Source organism: Pelodiscus sinensis, chromosome 7 (genome assembly GCF_049634645.1).
Source record: "Pelodiscus sinensis isolate JC-2024 chromosome 7, ASM4963464v1, whole genome shotgun sequence".
NCBI classification, from domain to species: domain Eukaryota; kingdom Metazoa; phylum Chordata; order Testudines; family Trionychidae; genus Pelodiscus; species Pelodiscus sinensis.
Window position 1 is genome coordinate 32,908,300 of NC_134717.1, and position 27,641 is coordinate 32,935,940.

Here is a 27,641-nt window from a genome sequence, read left to right on the forward strand (position 1 = left end):
TTAAAAATCTGGCCCTAAGAGCTTATCAGCATGAGCACTAGTTTCACTGAGCCAGAGTGACTTACTGTAAACCTTGTGTGGCACTTTCAATGGCATTCTACTGTCATTCAGTGGACTTGTAAGGGACCAGTGTCTGCAGAGTATGAAACTAATCAACCTTGAAACCAAGTATGTTCTGAGAAGCAACTACTGTGGGTACTTCATGAACACGGTGTAACGCTATGAGCTGATTTTTCAAAAATATTGTGTCAGAATACTAAAAGGCACTGATAGTTTACATAATACACTCAGTAATATAAAACCTTTTACCTGAGTCTTATGATTAGCTGTTCTAAAGTGCAACCAGATATCTTTAATACTGATTTAGTACTAACTGCACATAACTATCAGTAATTAACACCATTCAAAACCTAATAGAGTTTTTTAAATATGCCAAGATTAAGTTTTGTGTAATTTAAAACAATACAACTCTCTCCCAAAATCTGTATTTTATAATAAAGTACTTGAAAAACATAATGCTACAATTTTTCAAAAAGGACATTCATATAGACACAGTTGCTGTGGAATAAAGTATTGGTAAGCCAGTAATTTCTGCTCACCCGTTTTGATCTTACATCACTGGTCAAAGGGCTAGATTCTTCAGAGGTATTTTTATTCCCTGCTTTTAGAAGATCGGGAGAAGGAACTATAAGTTTTAAGTAAGTTTCCTTTTTGGCTTGATTTACCAAAGACAAAGGTTTCACACTGGGCACCAATCCCGTAGACTGTATTACACTTGTGTGTTTGTTCACAGATTCCTCCTTTGCCTGAGAGCTTTGGAAAATAAAGGGAAGCTGCTGTGACAAAACCTGAGGCTGCATCTGCTGGGACTGGAATGATGAGGGAGTCTGGGAATCAGACATAAGAGGTATCTGCTGGTGTATTCTCTTTTCCTGGGACTTGTCATGCGTTTTTTGTCCATCTGCTTTCATGTCTGTTACACCACTATGCATTAGCACCTGTAAAAAATATTTTACAAAATTTGTATAGATTATACAAGCTCATTAAATATTGATGACAAGCAAAATGTTATATCATTAATCACCGTAAAGCATCTTGAATTCTCTCAAAATAAAATAATTTATTTTAAATTAATCTTACAGTATATTTAATTGCTTGATCTTCATCTTTTAACATGAAAACAATGCTAAACATGAGTTGCTTTGAAATATATTCTTGATAAACATAATGGTATTGCATTTCTAACATCATACTGTACAGTTCTGATATGTATAGGCTATTCTCTATTCTCGCTGCAGTTTTGTAAGGCGGTTCAAAACTAACATTCTCTGTACTAACCCTGCCCTTTCTCTGACAGGCTGCCAGATGATTCATTCAAGAAAATAAGTAACAACTTCAGAAAAAGATTAGTAAAAATAACCCCTAAGTCAACCAATAAACTATGCACGGTAAGCTATGGTCTAAAGACATGTCCCTTGGCTTGGAAGCCAGTTAGGGAGGTAGAACTGTAGGAGACACTGTAACAGAAAATAAATCATCTGGTAAGAAATGTACCATTGCACAAATCCAGCTTGTCCCATGATTCTGATATATATATAGTAGCCCAATGCCTGTGACTCTGTAATGCTGAAATACTGGCTGTTGCCTCTGGGCAGCGCTGTTGCCCAAGTCACATCCTTTGCCTCCCCCATGGCGCTCAGCTGACTTCTGTGCCACTCCCCCACAGTGGCCCAGCTGAGCGGCGCAAAAGTCAGTCGAGCGCCACTGCGGGAGGAGAAGAGGGGCGGGGCGATGATGTGCGGCGTGACAGGGGCTCCAGGCCCTGCTCCCTGGCCGTGAACATCACCGCCCCACCCCCATTCGCCTCCCGCAGTGGCGCTTGGCTGACTTCTGCGCCACTTAGCCGGGCCACCGCGCGGGAGCAAGTGGCGCATGCGACCGTTTGGGCTCTGTGGTTCCCCGAGTGAGAGGAAGGAGGGGGAGAAGAGAAAGAGAGATGGGAGAGAGAGGCAGGAGGCGGAGGACAGCTGAGAGAGAGGGGGGGAGGCAAATAGGAGGAGGAGAGAGAGAGAGAGAGAGAGATGTGGAGAAGAGACCCGAAAATCCTGTCTTATGATGGGCTATTGGCTAGTAGATATAGAACAGTGAACAGTCAACAGATGTAGAGAGCAAGAGGAAATACAGAATAAGACAAGGAAGAGCCCCCAGAATTAATTAGCAATACTATTACTGAATCCTGCCTGAAATGCCTTGTTGCCAAAAGGGAGGCTTCTGCTGAAGACATGAACTAGCAAAGACCATTTTACTACCCCGCGGATCTCTTGTGATAGTAGCTCAAGCTCTTTCCACCCACATCACCACCACACATCTTGTGAAGTGTACCTTGATTGAGTCTTGAACAGGCATGTACCATGCACCACCTGATGCATGGTACATGTCTCTATCGTGCACAGCTTGATCCACCTAGTCAGTAATAGGTTGGATACCTGATTCCTTAGTACATCAGATGAAAAGTAACAAACAAGAAACCCGATCTTCTTGTCAATTAGGCACGCTTAGTATACTTCAGTGCTCTTATAGAAGAGGCAAAGGCAACAGTGGCAACACCACAATGGCCAAAGAGAGACATGGTTTTCTGATCTGACAGAACTGAAATTGGAACCCTAACTGCAGGACTAGTGAGACTGGACATCTTTTAACCAGGCCCATTTCTTCATCCAGACCACCTGCAACTCACAGCATGATTATTGCACTGAGATGATCTTCCAAACTGAATAGAACTATACTCCTGACAAGCTACACCACTAAAGGCCTACTCCTCCACGTAGACTAAGTTTAGCTCATGATGACCAGAATACAACAAAAATCCGAAGGATCCTGTAATCCCAGTTATCCTGGGCTTGCTTTAGGAAGATGTGGATAAGGAATTTCATCCCACTATAACAGTGCCAGGTGTCAATGTAGTCTCATATTTGCAAGATCATCTGGTTTCTTGACACAGAAACCTCATCTATCCAAATTTCTCATAGCAGCCAGTCTGGCCAAATCAATCTTTCCCAAGTTGAACCTACCAACCGTGTTAAAAGCCTTTACTACACAGTTTTTGAGTCACTGATATCAGTACCTCCATTTCACCTAATCATCAGGGCTTCACAAATGGTGGCGGAAGCCACTCGCCAGCCCCGCACTGCGCATGCACAAGAGCCGCATTGGTAAACTGGTAAACGGGGCACCGGGCTGAAATCTACTCTGCACAGGCGAGTAGATTCAATAGTTTGTTGAGCCCTGCTAATCATCATAACCTGTTTTCTGGCCATCCTGATCAGCTTTATCCTCACTGAGTGTTCCATGACAACAAAGTGGTGCTAAGAATCACAGAATCATTCTTCCATGAGGTGAATTAATTTTTCCATGCCTTCATTCTGTCCAAAGACACGTCACCTAACCAAAAAGCTGTTGCAACACTTTAGGTAAGACTCTCTCACCTTATCTTCTGGATCATCTCTCTCAGAAGTGGAAAAAGTGGGAATACATACTGCAGAATTTCTGGTCACCTATATGAAAGAGCATTCATTCCCAGGGGTGATTTGGGGTTTGAGACCCTTGTGAAAAACTTGGACTGCTTTGAGTTCTTTTGACTGCTGAATAGATTAACTTCAAGAAAGCTGAACTTCTGCAAAATCAGAGTTAGGATTTTCTGATACAGACACCATTCTGAGTTGCTGACTCAGCTTCTGCTATGCTGTCCATTTCACTATTTCCATCACTTCTGCATGCGAAGTTAACACTCCTCCTTCCCTCTTGGTTACTGGTACATGCCGATAGTAATCATGTTGCCCAACTGCACCAGAACACGTTTTCCCTCTAAGTAATTCTAGAACTTCCATAGCACTAGCTTGACATCTTTGAGGTCCAATGGTTGATTCTCTTGTTCCTTTCCTTGAAGTTTCAGATACCAGACACTGTACTGTGACTCCCATCAGCCACCCGGTACTAGTTATGAATCTGGAAGGCACAGGGATTGTCCACATCTGAGCGTGTTTGGCACCTGGCACCTGTGCCTGATCTTGCAGGCGTTCGGCTGCATGGTTCTATACTTTCAGAAGAATGGCCAGGAAGCACTTGATAGGGAATCTTGCTCAAGCTCTTCTACAAGAAACAAAGTCGTCCAGCAGATGCAAACACTGAGCTAAGGCTACCCTTGCATACTTTACCAACAATGTCTATTTACATTGCCAGGTAAACTCTCTTCGTGAACTCTGTGTGCCTGAAGCGGTTCCAGCGTTCAGACTGTGGCACTGTGTGCTACTGCTTAAATCAGAACCCCGATCAACATAAGGGCCCTGAGACCTGAGTCTGGTTAGTATTATCTCCAGCATCTTGGAAAGACTGCGGGAGATAAGAGGCTGAACTGGGCATCTTCACCGGCAGTGGGCCATGCAAATTATAATAGTCCACAGCTGCATAGTTGCATGAGAACATCTGCTAGAGCCACAAAAGTAAGGAAGTCCCCTTAAGACAGGCCATTGAAATGAAGAAGAAATCTTGTTTTCATCATCCACCTGTGGAGTGCCTGAGATCCAGAACAGCTTTGAATCATACCCACACCCATCTTCCCAAAGCTCTTCTGGAAAATGAAGAAAACAAAGTAGCCCTACGAATCTTTCTTCTGAAGAAATCCTACTGGTCCTCTGACCTGGAGAGTGGAGATTTAATTTAACATCAGCTTACATTTGACAAAGTTGCTCAAGACAGGGATCTTGGTAATTTTTTTTGTAAGGAGGCTGGAAGAAAGGCACCCATCGTGGATAATTTTACAGGGCGAAATAATTATTTAAAATATATGTGGCAAGCTACATGGCCTGCAGAGAAAGCGATAACTTGAGAGGGGAGGGATAGCTCAGTGGTTTGCATATTAGCCTCCTAAACCCAGGATTGTGAGTTCAATCCTTGCAGAGGCCAGTTAGGAATTTGGGGCAAAAATTTGTCAGGGATGGTACTTGGTCCTGCTGTGAAGGCAGGGGACTGGATTCAAGGTCCCTTCCAGTTCTAGGAGACAGGCAATCTCTATTAATTAAACCCCACTCAACATCACAAAGAAAAAGGAGCCTTCTGAATTAATACTGTACTGGACACAGAATTTACATTGCAGTGGAACTTTGGCACTATTTCAGAGACAGTCCACTATGTCAATGTGCCTAATCACAAACAATGAGGCACATTTTGAGGTCTGCAAAATGACTCAACTCTCTTTTCGATCTCGAACATCACTGATAAGATCTCCATGGCTTGGCTTAACAGGACTGCATACACCAAATAAATAGTGGAATTCAGGATAGTCTCCATTCTTCATGATCTTAAGGTCCTCTTCCCAGGACATTGTGATTCATGCAAAGCACAGATGCTTTCAGGATGGCCAACAAAGCATCAAAGTTCCTACTGATGAATAGGAAGTGGGTCTGGCCCAGGAAAGCTCATCACCTAATAAACCATCTTGTTAGTCTTTAAAGTGCTACATAGTTCTGTTTTTTGTATCTTCTGATGAAGGCTTTCCTCTTCCTATTAGTTGGATCTTGGAGGAAGAAATCTCCTAGAGGTGGGATTACCCTATCTTTTGCTAAAGATGTCACTGGAACATTGGTCTGTGGTATATCTGTAATGACATTTTTTTATTCTGGCAGTATGCAGTACTTAGATGCATGCCTGCTACAGCATTTACCCTTACCAGGGAGTTCCCATTCCTCTCTGATCACCATCTAAGAAGCAGGCTCACCGACAAGGGGGGGGGGGGGGGAGACAAAGAGGGAAAGTGCCCCGGGCCCTTCATTGCTGCTGGAGCACCAGAGCACTGTATAGGGTTTGGGTGTAGGGAGTGGGGACATGCTGCAGTCCAGGCAATGTTGAGGGCTGGCTACCCCCTGCACCACTCCTTCCAGAAGTGAAGAGCCACCCCTGCTTTGCCCAGGGCCCTAGTGAGGCTGTCAGCTCTTTGGTCTAGAAGAATGATTCAAATTATGAATTAGAGGCAGGTACTTTATTTGACTTCTAGATTGCCATCTAGTGCCTTAAGGTTGGATCTGGATCATGGCTGTAAACTTTCAATACATAGTGTCAAACATTTTAAGAGGAACAAAATGTTTCTTATATTTTTTTCTATGTCCTAAGCCCCTTCTACAGTAGAGATAATGGCTTCTGAGTCAGAGAGCAAACACTGCTTAGTTTATGCTTTGGTTTTTTTTTAGTTTTTTCTCCTCTCTTTTTTGCTCATTTTGGATTTTTTAGCCCTTCTGGTCCTCTGCAGATGTTCCCATTCAGTTGTGGCTAGGGCTGATCTTTAGTGGCTTCTTTATGCAATGCCTTGAGTCCTCCAGAAAAATCTTTTCAATGGCATCCCCTCAGGATCCCACTCTCCTAACCAGAGAAATGAGATTTCATCACCAGTGTTCCTTGATTCCAGCTCTCAGTACAAGCCCTGCTTCTTTCTCTAGGGAGCTCAAAGGAAAGCCTGGAGTCCTTTACAGGATTTTTCTTTCTGGTCCTGTTATGTCCTGGGACTGGCTAACTGAAGTCCTCCTCATCACTAGAGTCTCTTTCTGCTCTGTTTTGTGTCTAAAGATTCGGCTTTTCTGTGTTGGAGTAATGGCTTCTTGGGGCATGGGGAGGACCTCAAGTGCATATCCAAGTCACAGTCTTTCAGTAAAAGAGCTGACAGGCTCAGAACAGGCAGGGCGCAATTCACCTTCTGAAGAGCCTGTAAAAGCTGCCTTACAAAGCACCACTTGGTTTTAGCTTGGTGTTTACATGACAGTTATGCAGTGCCTGCAGTGGGGGAAGAGGAGTTCCACAGGGAGGTACTAAAATGCCAACTCTGGGTAGCTGCAACCATCCCATGGCTCAAATCTTGATCCAGAGAGAGAAATGGCAGACAAAATAACTGTTTACTTTTGTTATTGTCTGAAAAGAAAAAAGATAAAATAGTAACTTGGCAAAGAAAAGTTGAGGGCAAAACGAACCTCCACTTGACTGCTCCCACAGGAACAGAAGATCTGGCAGCAAGCTATAGAAGGGTTTCTAGCTAACACAAGCTGCATGATAACTTTGGAATGCCTCTGGAAATTGCAGACAAGAGGAAAAGAGCCAATATGTATCAGAAATATGGAAACAGAATGCTAAGATTCCTATCCTGCTTTATGAGCACTTGGTAGGATAAAGGATACCCTAGGAGCAGCTATTAACAGAATGCAGTGTCCATGGTAGCATACTATTCAACTCAACTTTACAGTACATATGTACTTAATTTGTCTTTATATTCGTATATTTTCCAATTTATAATAAAAATTACCTCCCAGTCAGGCATTTCTTAGAAGTTAACAACCAGCTCAGTTAAGGGCATATTTTAGTCTGAGAGAGTCATTAACTGGCAGGAAATGCTCTTTCCTGCCAGGTATTAATGCTTAAACAATACCTCAGCTGATACAAACCTGAGTTTAATTTTTCAAAGGTAACTTTCAGTATCAAGATTGTTAGCTTTACAAAAATATGCACCTATCATACCTTGTTCTTGTTTTTATGTTGTGCTTCATTCTCTGAATCAGAATCATCTTCACTTTCTTCGATACTTTGCTCTTCCTCCTCATCTTCCTCTAGATCATCTGAGTCACTACTACTAATGCCCTCACTTGAAGTGTCCGAAGAGGAGCCTGAATCACTATCACTATTGCTGGAGCTTTCTACTGCTTTCTTTCTTGGTTTCTAGAGAAAATGTAAAAACATTTTTAATGATTAAACTTTAATTTGTTACATCATCCATCTCTTCTTCATATGACCTAGCTGGTCTCAACTAATATTATTAGAAATCTTTAACACACCTTATTTTCTTGATGTTCTCTGGAAAGAAGAAGAACCAGAAAATGAATAAATTAATCATATCGGTCAAGAATTGACTTTTTGGAGACCTGTATCCCACTGAACGCGAAAATACAAACTGTCATCAATTTTAAAAACAACATGAGCAATTCTCTGTGTAATTGTCAAATTCAGGCCTAGATAACTAGGTGATCACACAGAGACTGTCTCTTCTAACAAGCCTGAAAACAATAAAATCTACCATAAGATTATTGTATATTAGCTTCATCACGGTATTTGAATAATGGTACTATGTCAACTTGGTTAATCTGTGTTTGAAACTTGAAATTATTTTGAACAAGAGACTGGTACTCTTCTTACTTCCATGTACTAAAATGTCTCTGGGTGCTGAAAGGTAGGGCAAGGAATGAAACCCAAAAGTCTGTCTTTGAAAGAGACAGCTGTTAAAGACTACTAACTAATGAACATACCTGTCCCAGAGAGAATAAAAGGATGGATTAAGACTGTAAGAAGCCATTTTGCAACAAGTTATCTGCAGGGGTTAATGTTTGGTGGTACGACATGTAAACTCTAAAAACAGACAGAGCATGGACAGGGATGTTTGAAAAGGATTGAGGGGCATGGTTTCGAAGCTGGGGAGTCCAGAGTCCACCGAAGGAAAAGGGAAGCAAGCTGATCAGGCGCACAGAGAAAGAAACTCACTCCATGCTTTGGAAGGGAAACCATATGTAGTATTGGGAATCCTGCAATCCTCAGAGGACCAAGCCCAAAGTACTGCTTATTAGTGTGCTATTTTGTCTAGACCTATGGATTTCTCATGCTGCTTAAGTAAAGAATAATTGTGTTTGGAAATACTTACAAAGCTGCTGTGTTCACTTCTTAGTAACAGTGAAGAGTTAACTCAGAGTGCTCATGCAACTGGAGTTCTTGGAGAGGGTCTAAAATCTGAGGGGTCAGTACTGCTCCTGGGGGGCCCAACATAGCTGGAATTTCTGGTCTCATTTTCATGAAGGGGTAACTCCCCAGGAGATATACCAGAGAGGCCAACGGCAGGATGAGTGCTACAGCCTACTGAGAGCTAGAGAACCTTAGAGCACTCAAGACTAACAGATTGAGTATCCTTTCAGCAGCCTAGTGATCGTACAGCAGGAGCTGCTCTGCTAAAGCTGTGTGTGACAGGCACATGCATTTGAAGTACATTTATCTTGAGATAAAATGAAAATACATGTTGTCCAACAATACAGAGGTTCCTGGTTTCGGAAAGAGTACAGTTCAGATACCGAAAAAGGAACAGAAATGTGTTTAAACACTAAGATTAATATAGTGTTTCTATTGCTTAGCACTATAAATTTGCATGGCATTTTTAGGAAGAGATGGCCCCTTCATCAAAGCACTTATAATCTGTAATGGGCAAGTACAGGAAACAACATACAAGAGCAACAAAGCTGACAAAAATACAGAAGATGCAAAATATATGTCGACACTTTAAAGAAGAAAAAGCTACAAACAAGCTATCTTAAGAGAGACTCTAAGTAGGAGGACTCCTAAAACATTAAAATAGGATGTCAAGTCAGATACAAGAGGCAATGTTTAAAAAAAATGCATTTCAGACAAAAGCAAAATGTAAAAAGGTAAGTATTGGCAGAATGCAAATTATAGAAGTAGAGGGTAGGGAGAAACAAAGTTTAAGATGTAGAAAGAGACAGTGGAGTTGAAAAGCACCTTGAAAGTCAGGATGAGATGTATACAGATACATGGTGCACTGAAGAGGTGGGGAGATCTGGTCAGACCTGTAGGAAAGCAAAATAATTGATACTGCGATATGCCGACAGGTTGTGGAGGAAAGCATCAAGGTGTCTGGAAAGAACAAGGTGACAATACTTTTGATGAATTATACCAAAAGGAATGACTTAAGAAAGCATCTATAGAAATAAGTTTTTCTTTACTTGCTTTTTAAAAGGAATATATCAGAGGTTTGGTATAGTTTTTTTAATCAAGGTTATTGAATAATAATCATCTTAGAGGAAGAATAAGGAGCCTAAAAAGAATTGAGAATTCTATGCTGAAATCCAAAATTTGTTTTAAGACAGGATTTTTAGAATTAATTGCCATTTGCCATTGCAATACTTACTAAATGCAGCATTTAGAACAAATGAAGTGTTAATTATTGGTCAATCACAGTGTTTGCATTTCTATTATGGGCTTGTCAAGACTGGTCTGACTGCTTCAGTAGCATTAGTGCTTTTGCCATGTGACTTCTCTTTCACCTTATATGCCCAACATTGTGATATTTAAAACACCATAAAACAGGTTCTGTGCACTTGGTTTCAGTGGTGCTACATCTGCTTACTCAAGGTCAAAATCTGATCCTAAATATTTAGAGATTTATCCTATTTACAGCATATTTAAATGTATTTCTTTATCTTCCTTTCAAATAAAGTAGTAGTATATGTCTTCACGAAAGTTAAGGTCTTAAAATGAAACTGAATACTGATTTGAAAGCAGTAAAAAAAACTGTATAAGTAGAATAAGAATCACCCGAACAGTGCAATACATTTAACTATTACAAATAGTAAATGCCCAGTTTTTAAAGACACCCATTAGATATATGTTTATAACAGATTCGTGAACACCATGAGATCCAGCAAGCTGATGCTGACAATCAACTTGAATGTATTTAGAAGTAACACACTGAGTCCAGACGTGAAGTGCAAGCTCCAAATCTTGTCTCTTCCACCTACAGAAACTGATTCAATGAAAGATATTTTCCCCACCCACACTATCAAGCCACAAAACAGTTAAGAGAATTTGTGAGTGGGTCCACCTCAACTTGCTAGGGTTTACCTCCACCAGTTAACATGCAAATACTAAGACTAGTGCATCTATGCCCTGGTTCTAAAACATATTAGATACCGTGTTTTAAAAAGCAGACTTTTTCATACTGTAGACATGGCCATAGAGTAAGTGATCTCACTAAGAAGAGAGGTTTTATGGGCAATACAATGGCAAGTACTTGCAGACAAATGAGACAGAAGTATGACTGACAAAAGATGATAATTAAACCTGCACCATTTCTTGGTTGAGAGTTTGAAGTATAATAAGCACAACAGAAGAAAGTAAAGGATAAGCATAGAGTATATTCTATGTATAACACACAGACTCTGCAAAAAGAAAAGCTGCTTTTGGCATACAACTCAGTATTCTGCTAGTAAATATCTAGGGACAAACTTGGAACATCATTGCATTGTGAATTACTGTTGTAGTCATAAGAGTTTTAGCTTGTAGGCTATTCAAGCCCCTTTTGAAATTGGTAAAAGCCAATAATGGTTGCACTGGTCACATTTCTCTACACAGGACACCAATTTAGTAACTAAGAGTAGAAACTGTAGTATGTGTTTGGAGGGGGCGGCGGGGGGAGAATCAGGATACAAGTTCATTTAGAGCACGGAATTGGCAATCTTTTCAAACCAAAGAGCCAAACTACATCAAACTTCCGAGCAAGTGGTCAACAAAGAGCTGTATAAGAATGCCCATTTGCATGACTAAAAATATACAACTTAATATTATTGATAACTGACAATGATTAATAATAGCGTAAATGAAACATTGCACTCATAGACTTTATTTAATGGGACTTCTGCTGCTGCATCTTTTCACTCAGTTCTTTGAGATTTACATCATAACTGGCCAAATATAGCTACATGCACAGATTCAGGCTGTCTTGTCAATCTTATGGCAAGGGGCTGGGGATGTGGGGGTGCAGGAGTCTGGGCTGGGGTGTATGAAGGACTCAGAGCAGGAAATTTGGGTGTATGATGGACTTAGGGCACAAGGTTGGGCTGTGTGGGGGGTGCAGAGTTTGGTGATGTGGGGATATAAGGGGCCCAGGGCAGGGGTGTATTATATGAAGGCATGAGGGGCTCAGTGTTGGGGTATGATGGGCTCAGGGTGGGGAGGACTGAGATTCAAAGCCTCAGGCCAGATTTACTTTTCAGGAGTTCCAGAGTTAGTGTATTTTGTGCCCCCTCCCCAGGCTCTGGGATGGGGCCAAAAATGAGAAGTCAAGTTTGCTGAAAAAGGACAGGACTGCCAATTAGTGGGATAGGGATGAGGGTTCAGGATCTGGGGCATGAGGGGATGGGGCGCACTTACTTGTTTTCGTACCGTGTTGCACGCACTGTGTAACATACCTTCCCACTGCTCGCATTCACTGGAAGGAAGCCTCTAGGAAGGGCTCACAGGGGAAGCCTCCAGGAAGTGTGTCCCAGGGGAAGGAAAATGGCACGTTCCCCATATGCCAGGGACAGGAAAAGAGCAGCTCATGGAGCCATTTTTTGCTTCATTTATTCCCCACAATTCAGATCAAGTGGAGAAGTTCGGGGCTTCCTCCCCTCCCACCACCCTTCAGGAAGTCAGCGCCTCACTCATGGGGATATTTAAAAAAAAAAAATTTTCAGCAAATAAAAGAGAGACTTTCTCCATCGATCTGAGGAACTGGGTTTTGCCCAAAAAAGCTCATGATATTTTTGTGTTAATCTCTAAGGTGCTACAGGACTACTCATTTTTTTAAAAGCTTCAGAGGGGTAGCCGAGTTAGACTGTAACTGGAAAAACTTCAACAACAACAAATAGTCTAGCAGTTCTAATGTTGAGAGCTTCTTTTTAAAGTTACAGACTACCATGGCTACCCATCTGAGACAATATAGAAGTAGTACATCCAAACAATGGTGATTTCTGCACCAAGATCTTAACGTAAATATACCAGAGAAAACTACAGAAAGATTTAAATTTGCCAAGAGATTGGTCAGAACAATTATACACTTAAAAATATGCAAAGGACGATTTAGAAACGGGTAATATAAAAGTTCTTTCAGGGAACACAAAAGATATAAAACAGAAAGTATATGAAATTAAAGAGGCAAATTCTATTCTGGCTAGCAATCCCATCGAATTAAATAGGGTTCTAATGGGTAACTGTGGGGCAGAATCTGGTCCCAAGTAAACAGGCTATGTTATTTGAAAAACTTAAAAAACATCAAATAGACTAGTAGCACCTTAAAGACTAACAAAACATGTAAATGGTATTATGAGCTTTCATGGGCACAGACCAACCATCTACATGTTTTGTTAGTCTTTAAGGTGCTACTAGCTTACTTGTTGTTTTTTAAGTTTTTCAACCCAGACAAAACTGCTTGATGAGTTGATGTCAGAAAGATGTTTCAAAACCTGCCATAAAGTGGTATTTGAAATTCATGAATCAAATACAGCTGAAAAGCCCAAATGTGAATGTTATAGCTTCAGAGAGTGGCATATATAGCAGAAGTTTATTAAGCAACTTTGCAAATTCTGAATCCTGTGACCAGCAAGCCACAACCTGACCTAGCACAAGGCCAGAGTTGTTCTGTCACACCAGCTGCCACTGGACCCAGGCAGCAGCGGATACAGGACAGGGCAAGCGGGGTGGCTGCCTCGGGCCCCACACTGCAATAGGCCCTGCGTCAAGGTGCTGCATGGGGCCCAAATAGACGCTTGAGCGCGCAGAACTCAGCCAAGCGCCATGGCGGGAGGCGAAGGAGGGCGGGGTGGTGATGTACACAGACACGGGGTGGGAGGCGAAGGGCGTGGTGCTCGACTGAGTTCTGTGCCGCTCAGCCGGGACACCGTGCAGGTTTGGGCTCCGTGAGTGAGAGGCACGAGGGGGAGGACTAAGGAGAAGAGAAAGAGAGGGTGAGTCAGGAGGAGACGAGAAAGAGAGAGTGAGGCAGGAGGGGAAGGAGACTTAAATACAAATGAATATTTTAAATTATTAATGCAGAATTTTGTTTAAGAATGACTTACAATATAATTAAAATAAAAATTATCCTACTAAATTAAGTTTCTATCAAATTTACCCAATTCACATTTAATATGAAAATAGCCTTCAATATGCGCATTTGACGCCTTTTTTCCTCCAAAGGGGGGCCCCACGAAATTGTACTGTCCTAGGCCCCACAAATCTCTCATCTGCCCCTGGACTCAGAGAACTTCACATAAAGAGTCATGTGGAACCCCGAGTCAGCTGGAGAGTCCCCACCTGATCCTGGGTTCCGCTGAAATGCTGCGGGGAACCCGAAGTCAGCTGGGGAGTCCCCCACTGACCTCGGGTTCCATGGCTTTGAAATGCACAAGAGCCCCCACTGGGGACTCTTGTACATTTCAAAACAGCCATGCCCACCCAGTAGGGGCTCTTGTACATTTCAAAGGAGGTGTGTGGAAGTGCCTACCGACTAGTCGAGTAGTCAATGGAAATTCCATCTACTATTCAACTAGTCAATTAACTGCAATTTAACATCCCTAGTACATGCCAGCTCTGCCCTGCACAATCCAACCAAGAAATTCCTGAATGCCATGAGAACCCTGAATAGATTGTTCTCCAGTTTTAAATGCTTTGTGCTGCTGCAACAGCATAGCAGGTTGATAGATCTGGCCCTGAATTTATATTATCCAGTCTTCTTACACTCAGTTAAAGGCGAAGGAAGCTATAAGGGAAGAGAATTAAGGTATACTGACTTCTTTTAATGCTTTTGGGGCAGAACAATATAGCTATGACCACACGGTCATATGCAAGTGTTCACTTACAGAAGAGCTAATCAACATGTGTCCTGTAGGCCACATGCAGCCCATGGCCCATTTGATTGCAGCCCACGGGTGGGAGCCAAAACAAAAACTAGTCAGTATAATGGTCTTCTGTTGAGATGTAGTTAAATTCCTGGACTGTCATTGCTCATTAAAAGTGCTCTCATATGGGTGGAAATCGGGTAAATATTGCATTTTATTAATATCAGCAGAACTGACATAAATGGCGCCTGCCATTGTTGTGCAGTCTTGCCTTAATCTTTGTATTCATGTCCATCAGTGTATAAGAAGCTATTTGCATACATATTTGCATGTATATGCAACCACACTTAAGTTGCAGCCCTTGGCATGTGGTGTGAGTATCATTGTGGCGCGCAGGACTTCCAAAGTTGAGTAGCCCTGACTTACTAGAAAAGGAACAATTTTATCTTTAGCAATGAGTCATTAAGTGATCATCTGAGAGTTAGTTTGCCATCACCATTATGTTATATTTATATTTAACAGCCTGACAAGACCAAAAGAAGAGAACAAAGATATACATTTTCAGTAGAGGAAATTCTTTAAGAATGCACATACAACTGTAAGAAATATGGATGTAAGCGACTAGTTGACCATCTGATAAGCATATGCTTATCAGATAGTCAACCAGTGACTGAACTAGTTGCTTCCCCCCACCCTTGCTGCCTCTATCAAAGAGAGACAGCAAAGGGGGGGGGGGGGAGCAGGCGCCAGTGCTGGGAGGAGAGCCGGCTTAAAAGCCCTGTCTGCCTTGCTGCACTTGTGCTTTTAAAATATATTAAGAACCTGGTGGCTCTTAATACATTTAAAAGGCCCTGCTGCAGCTCTGCAGTCCATCCTCCCCCCCCAACCACCAATTGACTAGTCAATGGAAATTCCATCAACTAGTTCAGGGGTCATCAACGCGGTGCCCATGGGCACCATGGCGCCCGCCGAGGCATTTATGTGCGCCCACCTAGTGCCGCCCCTGGGAGCATGCGCGGCCCCCGCACCCCAGCGCATGCGCAGCCCTGCACCCCGAGTCCCCAGTGCATGCGCAGCCCCAGCCCCTGGATCCCGCAGCGCATGCATGGCCCTGCCACCAGGCAGCCTAGCAACCCCATGTGGCGCCCGCCACCCCAAAAAGGTTAGCTGATTAAACGCCATTTAACATCCCTAGTAAAAAACAAAGGGAATATTTGCAATGTGAAGCAAACAACCCTGCAGCGACAAGTTTCAGAGCCTGAGTTCACTGACTTGGATTTCAGACCAAGTCTCCAGCCTGACTGAACCATTTATATTGCTGTTCTTAGTCCAGCAGCACAAGTCCCATGGTGACCCAGTCTCTGAGATTTGCTGCTGCAGATTTTTTTTTTTTTTTTGGCAGTGTAGATGTACTCAAAAGGCATACAGTCAAAAAAATAGGGAACTGAAAACTTCTCTAAAAATGAAAATTTAATGACTTCATGTTATTCTTATTACCTATCGTTAACACATTAGGAGATAAAAACCCTAGTGGAGACTAACAAGGAAGTGCAGAGACACTATTTAAGGACTTATGCTTAAATTAAAATGTCAGTTACAGAAGAGGACTGAAACCAGTGTTCCCTGTAAGATGTATGCTTGCATAGCCTCTCAGGAGAGACTCAAATGCCCCCAGATGATTAACAGAGCAGTCCAAGATAGGTTTTTTTTTTCTACTGTGGTGCACATTAAATGTCTTCTGTTCATGGATGGAAAAGATCAGCATGAACATTTATTGTAACCAGAGAATGAAGTTAAAGAAATGTGAAACCTACACTAAAAATTAAAAACAACAAGGTTTGGAAAGCCAATTACAGATGAAGGTAAATAATAAGTATTTTAAAAAAGATGAATAAGCAGTACAGTCTCATAGATAGTAAGAAAAATTAGAACGCAATATAGACCATGTTATAAATGAAATTGAAGCTTATGTTTCAAAGCACAACAAATAAGAAACAGCATTTCCAAGAAGAGCAACAAAATACTTAAGTTGACTAAACTTATATCTGAAAAATTCATAGCATCATTTACTTCAAGAATAGATCAGGACTAGAGTTAGTAATAGTTTAAGATGGTCACAGCATAGAGCATATTTTAACAGGACTATACAGAGGATCATCACCCTTACAAAGCTGATATGTTTTCATTATCTTAATAGATACTTGAGAGATTGAAGTAAATGTATTATCTTAACTTCTTTATTTAACAAATGCTGCATTTACAGATATTCAGGCAAGGCACCAGCACTAAAAATAGTGACATACTCCTCAGCATCAAACCTTCACTCAGTCTTTATTTTTGCCCACTTGTTTCCTCCAATGATCTTCCATGAGGCCCAGGAGATCACTCAAAATCCCATCCTCATCTCTTCCTCTGTTTTTAACTTCAGTTCAACTCAACCCTGGAGTTTCTAAATGCCAAATACAAACCTTAATCCTGTAAGTGATGTCATATATTTATTAAACATGCAGTTCATTAGGCACAAAAGATAGCCAGGTGGAGTATTATTCTTGTGAGTAGTAATACTAGGTCCAAAGGAGCAAGGACCACAAGATCAGGCCTATACTGTAAGGAAGTTTTGCAGAATCATGATCATAATATATTATATATAATATCTAAAACTGCCAATGCTTTGGATACAATAGTACTACCTAGGTCTTACATAGCATTTTACATCTTTATATCCCAAAGTGCTTTATGAAGTAGGTCAATATCATTATTCACATTTTACAGATAGGAAAAAAGAAATGCCATGAAAAGACTTGATTAAAATCTAGCAGAGTGACATAGAAGCGACAATGGCTCCAGATTCAGAAACGTATGAGGAAAAAGTATAACAGAAGAGGGGACTGCTGAGTTCTTGTTACAACCTTCTGTACCTCTTAACACTCATGTCTTGAAATCTTTGATTTATAGAGCTGTCAGGTCCATGGTATTTGTGATCCATATATAGATCTGTGGAGAACAGCTCACGATAGAGAATACTGAGGCAGAATTAGGAAGTTCTGATGTAAAGAAATCATTTACATAAGAGCTCATGATTAATATTATATAGGAAAGACAACAAAAAAGTTTTTCACAGACAAAAGCTGAAATTCTGTAATTTACTCAGCTTTAGATGCAATAATGAAAACACAACTGAGTCAAATTTTGCAAGTGGGCTACATGATAAACTATCTTGATCTAAATGCCAAGTGATCCTTGATGAACTGAAACAAAAGGAATGAGAAGTGGAAACCAAGAGCAGTAACAGAACAAAATAAACCCAAGATGTAGAACTCGGGAGTGAAAGGAAATGAAACTGACAACACAAAGAAAAGCGTAGGCAGGACAGTGAAAATAAGAATTATTTCTACAGACTAAAATCCAAAGCCAATAATCAGCTTATCCAACATAGTTTAGAGATTGAGGCATAGGTTCAAAAATGAAACTTGAATTATTTATACTGGGTCATGGTTATGCCATAAACTATTCTGCAGGAAAAGTAATATGGAGGTAGTTACAGATAAAATACCTTCAGCACCGTGCTTAATGGCAGTAAGAAGCAAGCCAACACTTGGAGTAAGTAAACAGAGTATTAACAAATACTGTGTTCTGGGAAATTCCTTACTTGTGAATTAGGCAGAAATGTGCCCACGTTTGCATGCAAATCTTATGAACTGATAGGAAATTATTCTTCAGCCTCTCCATTTCTAAATTTAATGAATAATTCCGAGATTTCTAAAAAGCTTAATAAGATTCCAACCTGTATAGCAGAACATTCTAATACATTTGAAAGTTGTTAGTGGATACACATTCAAACACTATTCTGAGGTAAAACATATCGGCTGTGTCTACATTGGCATGAATTTCCGGAAAGGCTTAAAACGGAATACTATTCCGTTTTCAGTTTTTCCGGAAAAGGAGCGTCTACATTGGCAGGCTGCTTTTCCAGAAAAGCCCCTTTTCTGGAAAAGCGTCTGTGGCCAATGTAGATGCGCTTTTCCGGAAAAGAGCCCCGATCGCCATTTTCACGATCGGGGCTTTTTTCCGGAAAAGACTACTGGGCTGTCTACACTGGCCCTTTTCCGGAACAGTGTTCCGGAATAAGGACTTATGCCCGAGCGGGAACAGAATAGTTTTTCCGGAATAGCGGCTGATTTTGTACAGTAGAGCGTCGTTGCTTTTCCGGAAATTCAAGGGCCAGTGTAGACAGCTCGCAGCTTATTCCGGAAAAGCGGCTGATTTTCCGGAATAAGTGGCCCAGTGTAGACACAGCCATCCTATTCTTTTGGTGAGACAAATTTTGTAAAAAGACTCCCCAAATGAGCTTAGCATCAAGGTAAAAGAGAGAAAGTTATCCAAGCTTGTATCTGAAAACACCAAAAAAATATTAAATTTGTAGATGTTTTGCATGTCCCAGGACACACAAAAAATAAAATTAAAAACATGAATGCTTGAGAATATAGTCTGAAACAGCAAACTCTATTTTATTTAAAAAACTCTAACATTTTGGGGATTAACTGTGAATATCTTAGGTAAATCTCTGGATATAAACATCAAATCTACATCAAAAATTCTGATTGATAGTCACATTTAATTCATTCACTTAGAGCATTTGGAAACAATGCCCATATAGACCATTGCATTGGGAAGAAGCAAGAAGGATATGTATCAAGAGACTCTCACAAAAAGTATCAAAAATTAAAGCACTTCCATCCTTTGACATTTAATTTGGTTACTGGCAGCTGGAGTACTGTCCAAGTGCCTTCCTTTCTAACCATAAGGAGACTGAAGTCTAGCCTCCAGTTTCTATTGCTTGGAAATAAGTAATTGGACTCAGGGATGTAAAGCACAAAGTAAGCATGTGAGTAGTTCTACTGCATTGGAACTATTGATGCTTAAATGCTAGGCATGTGCTCATGTACTTTTCTGAATTTGTAGCCATTAGTAGTACTTCCTATGCGGGATTTCCTAGCTAAGAGGGAATAGAAGATATGTGAATCTTTTTCCAAATGCCAAAATGTTCTGTTTCCATTAAATTCAATGTTACCTTCCCACGAGGAACCAAGTATGACTAACCTATTCGGGTTAGTGGAACCTCTAATGCTGACTTTTACTTAATGGGCATACTCAACTGGTACAGGCTGAGAGATCGCGCATTAATGAAAAAGGAAATCCCAAGACACTGTCAAAAGGGATAAAACACTTGATAACATAAAATCTTAATTGCAGACAATGGAGTTTTAAAGGCCAAGACTATCATCTTATACCTTTAGCCATGAATCATAAAGCTTTCTTACGTTATTTACCTTATCTTTGATTTTGTCAGCTCTGCTATCCAAAAGCTGGGTTTTGTTTTGTTCCTGGTTACATTTGCGAGTTCCCCCTCCTGAGGTTATAGCCTTTGCTTGTCCTGCAGGGCTTGCAGTGGTAGTGAGCAATACAGATGTATTGACCCCAGATACTGAGGTACTGTTCCCATTTACTGATCCATTCACACCTTCAAAAAAAAGACAGACATCAAGAAGTCACATCTATGGTGAGTTATAGTCATATTAGCCTATTTTAAGGTACTTGTAGCAACAGGTCAGAACCTGCAGATAAAGACTTATCTTTTAATATACTGGGGGGAGAGGGAAGTTTGAAGGGGGACAGTTATTAAGGAACACATGACAATAGACATAGAATAATGACTTGAACAATTTGTTAGAAATCAAGAACTGTCTATTTTCAACAATAAACTCATTTTAGTCAGAAAAGATAAGTTTTACTCTGTTGAAAAATAAAAAGCTTACAAACATATATTGTGTTAAGCCTCTGTTAGGAGGGATCCCTTCATATCTTAAAGGCAAAGAGACAGGTATGCATAGGAAGCTGCATACACAGCTTGCTATTGTACAAGACCTGTTGGGAAGTCGAGAGATATCAATGAAGAAAAAGTGAGAAACTTGGAAGCATTACATTTGAAATAACATGAACTTTAGTTTTATTAATTAGGTTTAAAAAACTAAGTATTCAAAAGGTAATCTTTGACACACACAAGTTTCACATTATGGGGCTCTAGAATCTTGAGCACACCAACTTGGAGCATGAAAGAGGTTGCTAAAAATTTCCTGACAATTCAAGATCGCATTTAAAAGCCTACAATGGTACATACTTATATTTATACTATATATACAAAGAATATCTGATGGCACAGAATAAAGGTTTAACTGGTATGAATTTCGGATGACTGCTGTGAGAAATCTGAAGGGCGTGTTCAAATGCTGCACCACCATTTGTTTTAAAGATCTGGCACTTAGAGGCTTGCTTGACTAAGGCACAAGTTCTGATCTCGGCACCTGGCCCAAATATTTGTGCTTAATAGGGATCTGAACAACTAGATGACTATCCGATAAGCAAATGCTTATTGGATAATCAACAGGGTAGTTGACTAGTCGCTCCCCCCCCACACTTGCTGTCTCTATCAGAAAGAGGCAGAAAGGGGGTGAGGAAGAATAGGGAGTGCTTCAAAGCGGCAGCATGACGTGGAGCCTGCCTCCATGCTTTGAAGCGCCACATGAAGCCTGATGCCGGGCTCTCCGTGGCGTTTCAAAGCAGCAGCGCCACATGGAGCCTGGGGTCAGAGTCCCCAACTGACCCCGGCTCCATGCGGCTCTGCCACTTTGAAACACTGTGGGGAGCACTGGGCCAGCGGGGGACTGCTTGAATCCCCCTGCTGGTCCCGTGCTCCCTGCAGCACTTTTGCCTTTGAAGTGTAGTAACAGGCCTGGGGCTTTGCTACACTTCAAAGGTGGAGGCATCCTTGTCAACTAATTTAATAGTTGATGCAAATTGCATCGACTATTTGATTAGCTAAATAATTGAAATTTTACATCCCTAGTTCTTAATGAGTCACAAGATGTGGGTGAGTGCAGGGGGAAAAGGTACTCTCTCACTACAACCTCCCAAATCTCTTGGGAAACTATGATGAAAAACAGGAACATTTGTAAAGTTATCCGCTAACTCCATTCTGCCTCTCTCTGCATGTTGTTGTCCTGGAACTGGGAACATCCTAAACAGTCTCCCAGAGTCAGCCCCCAACTTTGACCATGTAGTGGAACAACATTCACTAGAAGTGACTTCATATGGATTTACATATCAACCATCTTCTTTATTAACAAATCTGCTACACATACAGTGGGTCCCCATTATAAGTTGCCTCGGTATTCATTCTTTCACATATACGTCATCAATTAAAGAAACTAAAATCATTATATATCGCACATATCCGCACTTGTGCCATTTTTCAAGGGACCAAAAGACAGAAACATAGGCCAGGAGAGTTTAATTAAAAAAATGCAGCTCCTGCTGGGGTTGCTCATGGTCGGGCCGCTCTGCACACAGCACCCTAGTGCGTACTCACAGCCGGGCTGCTCAGTGTACACGCCTGGAGGAAGCAGTGCATGGCAGTAGCAGTGGTGGCTCCGGGACGCAGGCATTAGGTTAGAGCCAGGGGGAGGGGGAAGGGGAAGGATGGGAGTGCCTGGCTCTGTATGTGTTGGGAACTCTCTCAAGCTAATTACATTATTCCTTACGGGTGTTAATTCCCCTTTATAAGTCGTTTCGCTATAAGTAGCATTATTTAGGAACGTAACCTGGACTTATAACGGGGACCCCCTGTATTTGGTATGCAAGGGCCTAGATATATAATCTTAGAACAATTATATTTCCTAGAAATGGTATTCAATGATTGAATGCCTATACTTTGATGCCTGATGACTCATGCCAAACTAAACTCAGATTACATTTTTAGCTATAGCAATGAAGATAATGATAAATCCAAGTCAAACTCATGCACACTCCCAGAAACAGATGGCATAGGCACAGGCGTGTTTTATTCACGTTAGAACTTCAGCTGTTACCTTTTTCTAAACCACCTCGACTATTTTTTCCTGTAGTTCTTGAATGGAATGAAGTGGAATCATGATTCTGGGCAGGAGGAGCAAATACTGGTGGAATTCCCAGAAGAGGTGGGAAAAAAGCTGCCCCTGTACGAGTGTGCACATCTGTTCGCCACCATTCTGTACCTCAAAGAAGAAGAATAAAAAAGAAAAAATCCAAACATTAATCATCCCACTCATTTTTTTAAAATAGTCATGTAAATGAAGTATCTGTGCGCAATTTACAGTAGACCCACAAAATAAATTCTGCTCATTTTCAAGATGAGAGGAGGGGAAAGGATGATTCAGAAATGCACGAGTGACACAGAAATACAAGCATCACTAACTTTCCCTGGGACTTGCACTCAAGTCATTTAAGAGTTTCTGAAAATTACACTAATTTTGTACATATTTTCATTTTGAAAATAATCAACATAAGTTACAAAACTTTGGTAATCTCACATGAAACACTGTACTTCTGTTGAGAACATGGACACATACAGATAATTTAGTCTTGCTTATCATCTGCTATGTCAAGGCTGAGAATGAGGGGCAGCCCAGAACTCCCAGGCCAGGGAGACAAGGTACTAAGGTGCCTTTATGGTCAGCTTTGCACCCTCCCAATTTTGATTCACTTTGGGTTCTCTGTTGTAACTTTTAATATCCCCAGGGACCTCTCCAAGTTGAGAGGATCTCAGGCTGCCCAAAGATACATTACAATTCTGCCCCAGACATGACCCTCACACCCCTAGCCCTACCTCAGTTTGCCTCTGAAAAAAAAGGGGGGGGTTCTCAAAGGGCAATCGTCTATGTTTTTACAAAGTGTGCAAAAAAGGGGATCCTCTCAATATAAAAAGGCCTGAGACCTTGCTTTAAAAACATTGAAATAAGCTAGTAATTTAAAATTGTTGTTTTACTGACGAAACAGGAAACCAGTTTCAGTCTTGAATAATTAATGAAATCTTTTTCTCGGGCAGATCAAATAAACGACCATTTGACATGCTCCCTTTAAAATTCAATTATTTTGATTACTAGTACAGCAACTTTTCAGAATTTTTATACATCTTTCACCTGGAAAGTCCTCAAAATACTATATACTAATTACAGGCAGTCCCCAACTTACGCGGATCCGACTTATGTCGGATCCGCACTTACGAACGGGGCTTTTCTCGCCACCGCGTCCTGCGGAGCAAGGAAAGCTGCTCCAGGTCTCCCTGGTGTGCCGGGGGGGACTCCCCAGCACAGCAGGGAGACCCAAGCAAAGCCGCACAGACGGCGGGACCCCGCTCCCTCTGCGGCTTTGCTCGGGGGCAAAGGAGCAAAGCCGCACGGGGAGCAGGGTCCCACCGCCTGTGCGGCTTTGCTTGGGTCTCCCTGCTGTGCTGGGGGGGACTCCCCCAGCACAGCAGGGAGACAGGAGCAAAGCCGCAGAGGCGGCGGGACCTCTGCGCCTCCGCAGCTTTGCTCGGGTCTCCCTGGTCTGCTGGGGGGGAGGGGGCGCAGCTAGTGCACCCCCCCCCCTCCCCAGCAGACCAGGCTTTTGTTGCGGGACACCTGGGGTAGAGCAACTGGGGTGCTGCCGAGTTGGTCCTGCAGGGACCTACCCGGCAGTGCCCCAGCTGCTCTGTCCCAGGAGTCCAGATTCAGCCGCTGTTGAAACTGATCAGCGGCTGATTCCAGGAAGCCAGGGGCAGAGCAACTCTGCCTAGGGCTTCCTGGAATCAGCCGCTGATCAGTTTCAGCAGCGGCTGAATCTGGAGCCAGTTCTGACTTACATACAAATTCAACTTAAGAACAAACCTATAGTCCCTATCTTGTATGTAACCCGGGGACTGCCTGTATTGTACATAAAAGACAAGGTGGGTGAAGTAATATCTTTTATTGAACAACTTCTGTTGGTGAGAAAAACAAACTTTTTAGCTTACACTGTGCTCAAACTAGTCCAATAAAAGACATTACTTCCTCTAATATCCTGGGACCAACACAGCTGTAACACTACAAATATACTGTACATATGGCACCTCAAACACACAGCCATCTCTGCTGTAAACACTAGTAGTGAGGTAAGCAACGTGGCCACAATACACTGCCCATTAATACTCATGCCAGAACTTGTAAAAAGATCCGTGATAGCATACAGATCTGCTCAAAAGATGCGTTTTTCAGTATCAGAACCTTAATTTGCAATAGCTGCTGACGCACCTGGGAAGCCAACTTGAAAACAGTTGCTAGAATGAACACAAAACTCACAGCGTAATTCAGATAAGAACTTTTCACATCATTTCTAAAGGAATAAAACTGTTAAAAGAAAAAGCTCCTTTGCTTAAAAAGAGGTAAAACTACTGGTTCATGTTTTGGCAAGGGAAGACCTTGTAGAAACTTTGCTTAAAAAAACCCCTAGGGTAATCATGATCTTTTACTATCTATAACGAGAGAGAGTCAGAAATAAGAACTGTAAAAGCAAATATGGCATAGATACAAAACAAGTTTGAATTTAATAATACAAAGAAGTTAAACATGTATTTACTGCTACATACAATTTTGTAACTTCTAAAAGCGATAGTGAATTTCAAGTTCCCTTCTTGGTTTGCTACACTATTTTTTTTAAATGATGGTAGATTTTTTTTTGGTTGGGTTGATTGACAAGAAGGAAGGAAATCATCGTAACGTATTATGCTATTTTATTAAAAAAAATAAATAGCCTCTCGATGTTGCTGATCAGGCCAACTGGGCCATAAGATTATAGAGTAAGTTTCCAAGGGAAATAATGGAATCCTCTATTAAAGTATGATTAAAAGTATAGACTAATAGAGCACTAGAAAATATACAGTAGGGAACAATTTGCACAGGTAATAGGCTAGACTAGACAATACATAGATCTTTTCTGACTCGTATCATTTTTTTATTTCGTGTCCTCCTCTTGGAAATTGCTCCTTTAAGAGTTCTTGTGTACAATCATGCATTTTAAAAAACAAAATCAAATATACTTTAGAACAACAACAGGCATCCTTTCAAAAACGCATCAGCTTTGAGTAAGTTCCATGGGATCAAGTTGAGAACCTACAGAATCCATTGCTCTGCTCCACAGCAATCCTTCATTTTTAAAAAGAGATGATACCAAGTTCAATAGAGTATGAAGATGGAAATTATACCAAGAGGAGGAAAATTCTGCTGTTATTTACACTGATCAATTTCTCTCTCTAAAGTTATACCAGATTTACATCAGTGTAAATTGAGAGTAAAATTTTAGTCTTATCTGTTAAACAGTCATTTAGAATTAATATTCAAAAAGAGCATTTGGAAAGGAAGGTTAGATTCTGTATCAGGATTTACATTCATTGGCCGATCCTATTAACGGTTATGAAAAATGGATTGTGAATAATGCCAATGACAAACAGATTGAGCTTTTACCTTGCCACGGTATCACTCAATGTGTAATATGTAAACAAAACAAACAGAGCAATGAATTCACTGTAAAATGTAGTGGAAGAAGGTAATTACTGCTTAGGAAAAGGTAAGAATATGTGGGACGTATCAAGATGTGGAGATCACCTGAGAAAAAGAACATATTATGGTGTGCTAAGAAGGGAACAGACAAAGAATGGTATGTGGGCAACATAAAGGATGGAAGAACACAGATATCAACCAAGCAAATTCCTTGTCCCTGACGTGAAGGGCCATCTTCAAAGACTCAAACAACAACAAAGAATGTCTATGTATAGTTATATAAAATCAAAGAGTCTGGTAGCACTTTAAAGACTAACAAAATATGTAGATGGTATCATGAGCTTTCATGGGCACAGCCCACTTCTTCAGATGACCCGTGAAAGCTCATGATACCATCTACATGTTTTGTTAAGTCTTTAAAGTGCTATGAGACTATTTGTTGTTTTTTAAATTTTTCCTGTTACAGACTAACTCGGCTACCCCTCTGAAGTTATAGTTATATTGTTATTTGCAATTATGTAAACTGTCAATAGTGTCTGATATTATACCAATGGGATGTATGAACTCCAACACAGTCTTAGCCAGACAGCAAAACACAATTCTCTGAGAAAACATAAAATTAAATCTTTCTCTATGCACAATCTTAGTCAGCAAAAACTGTACCTTTATATACAAGATACTTCTAGGTTAACCGAAGCACCCAAGAGGTCTCTTTTCCAAGACCATCACTGAAAAGTAGATAAGTAATAATTTAGGGCCTGATCCTAAGGGATGCCAAGGAAATGAAACTCTCACTGAAGTAAAATAAACAAGTTTCTTAAACACACAGGACCAACATCTGTGGTAAACATGGATTTTCAACATCTCTCATAATAAAGCTTACAGTAAGCAACGGTCATCCCACTGCACCAGTAGATAAAATTACAACTGTCTGAATCATTCAGCATAACAGAAAAAAATCACTGAAATAGAATTACGTCCCAGGATCAGCATCTCCTGCTTTGAATACAAAACTTAACTTTAACTTCACCTCAACATGCATTTCTTCTAAATACCTTGCCTCTGCCTAGGTGCAGACTATTATGTAGTGACTACTTCTATTTTATTGATATGATTTAAAAAAATAACAAGGTCATTTTGACAAGCCAAGTAAAAGATTACAAGACAACTAGCTACAAGGTTTGCTCAGAGTTCTTAAATCAGAAGACGATGAGTAAGCCAACTTGAATTTTGCAGGTAGAAGTCTATTCCACCAAATTTGATTTTTTTTAAATGCAGTCTTTATCAAGGTCCCGATCATAGAAAAGAGAATCCTTTTTTCATTAGAAAATCTTTTGTTGCAATCTACAGAAGATTGAGCTAGGAAAATACTTCACTTATCAGGAGACAAATTTTGAAACCCACACTTCCGTAAGATGTTCGATATGTATTAAAACATAAGGTTTTGTTTCCTCAAAGAGAGGATTTAGAGGGTTCTAAATGCTAACAGAATTAGGATGTGCAAAAATACTAGCAAAATATTTTATATCTTCAGCTGGAAGTCAGATGTTACTGGTGCACATAATTTTCTATATGCACAAACAACCGCCTTCCAAACAATTCTGCAATTAGGTTTATAATGGGGCTTATTAGAGCTTGTTGTACAGATTTTACAATTTGACTACACAAATAAAAATTAGCTATCAGTAACAACAGTTATTAAAGGAGAGCAATAATAATCATTACCCTAAAGCAGTGTCTTTAATAGTTCCATACTTTGGGACCCTGAGTAGTTAAAATTTTACAATTT

General features: G+C 40.8%; 1 protein-coding gene across 27 annotated transcripts in view; it reads right to left on the reverse strand.

Moving 5' to 3' along the window:
* Positions 1–27,641, reverse strand: part of BAZ2B (bromodomain adjacent to zinc finger domain 2B) — a 337,721-nt gene that overhangs the window by 136,800 nt on the left and 173,280 nt on the right. For 21 of the 27 annotated variants that reach the window (XM_075933462.1, XM_075933451.1, XM_075933455.1 and 18 more), the window contains 4 exons: positions 22,388–22,552; positions 19,793–19,983; positions 7,555–7,752; positions 600–998 (listed from right to left, as the gene is read on the reverse strand). In XM_075933462.1, the coding sequence (XP_075789577.1) occupies positions 600–998; positions 7,555–7,752; positions 19,793–19,983; positions 22,388–22,552 (953 nt within the window). The remainder of the gene's footprint in view (positions 1–599; positions 999–7,554; positions 7,753–19,792; positions 19,984–22,387; positions 22,553–27,641) is intronic. The other 6 variants (XM_075933472.1, XM_075933454.1, XM_075933478.1 and 3 more) reach the window with 2 other exon arrangements.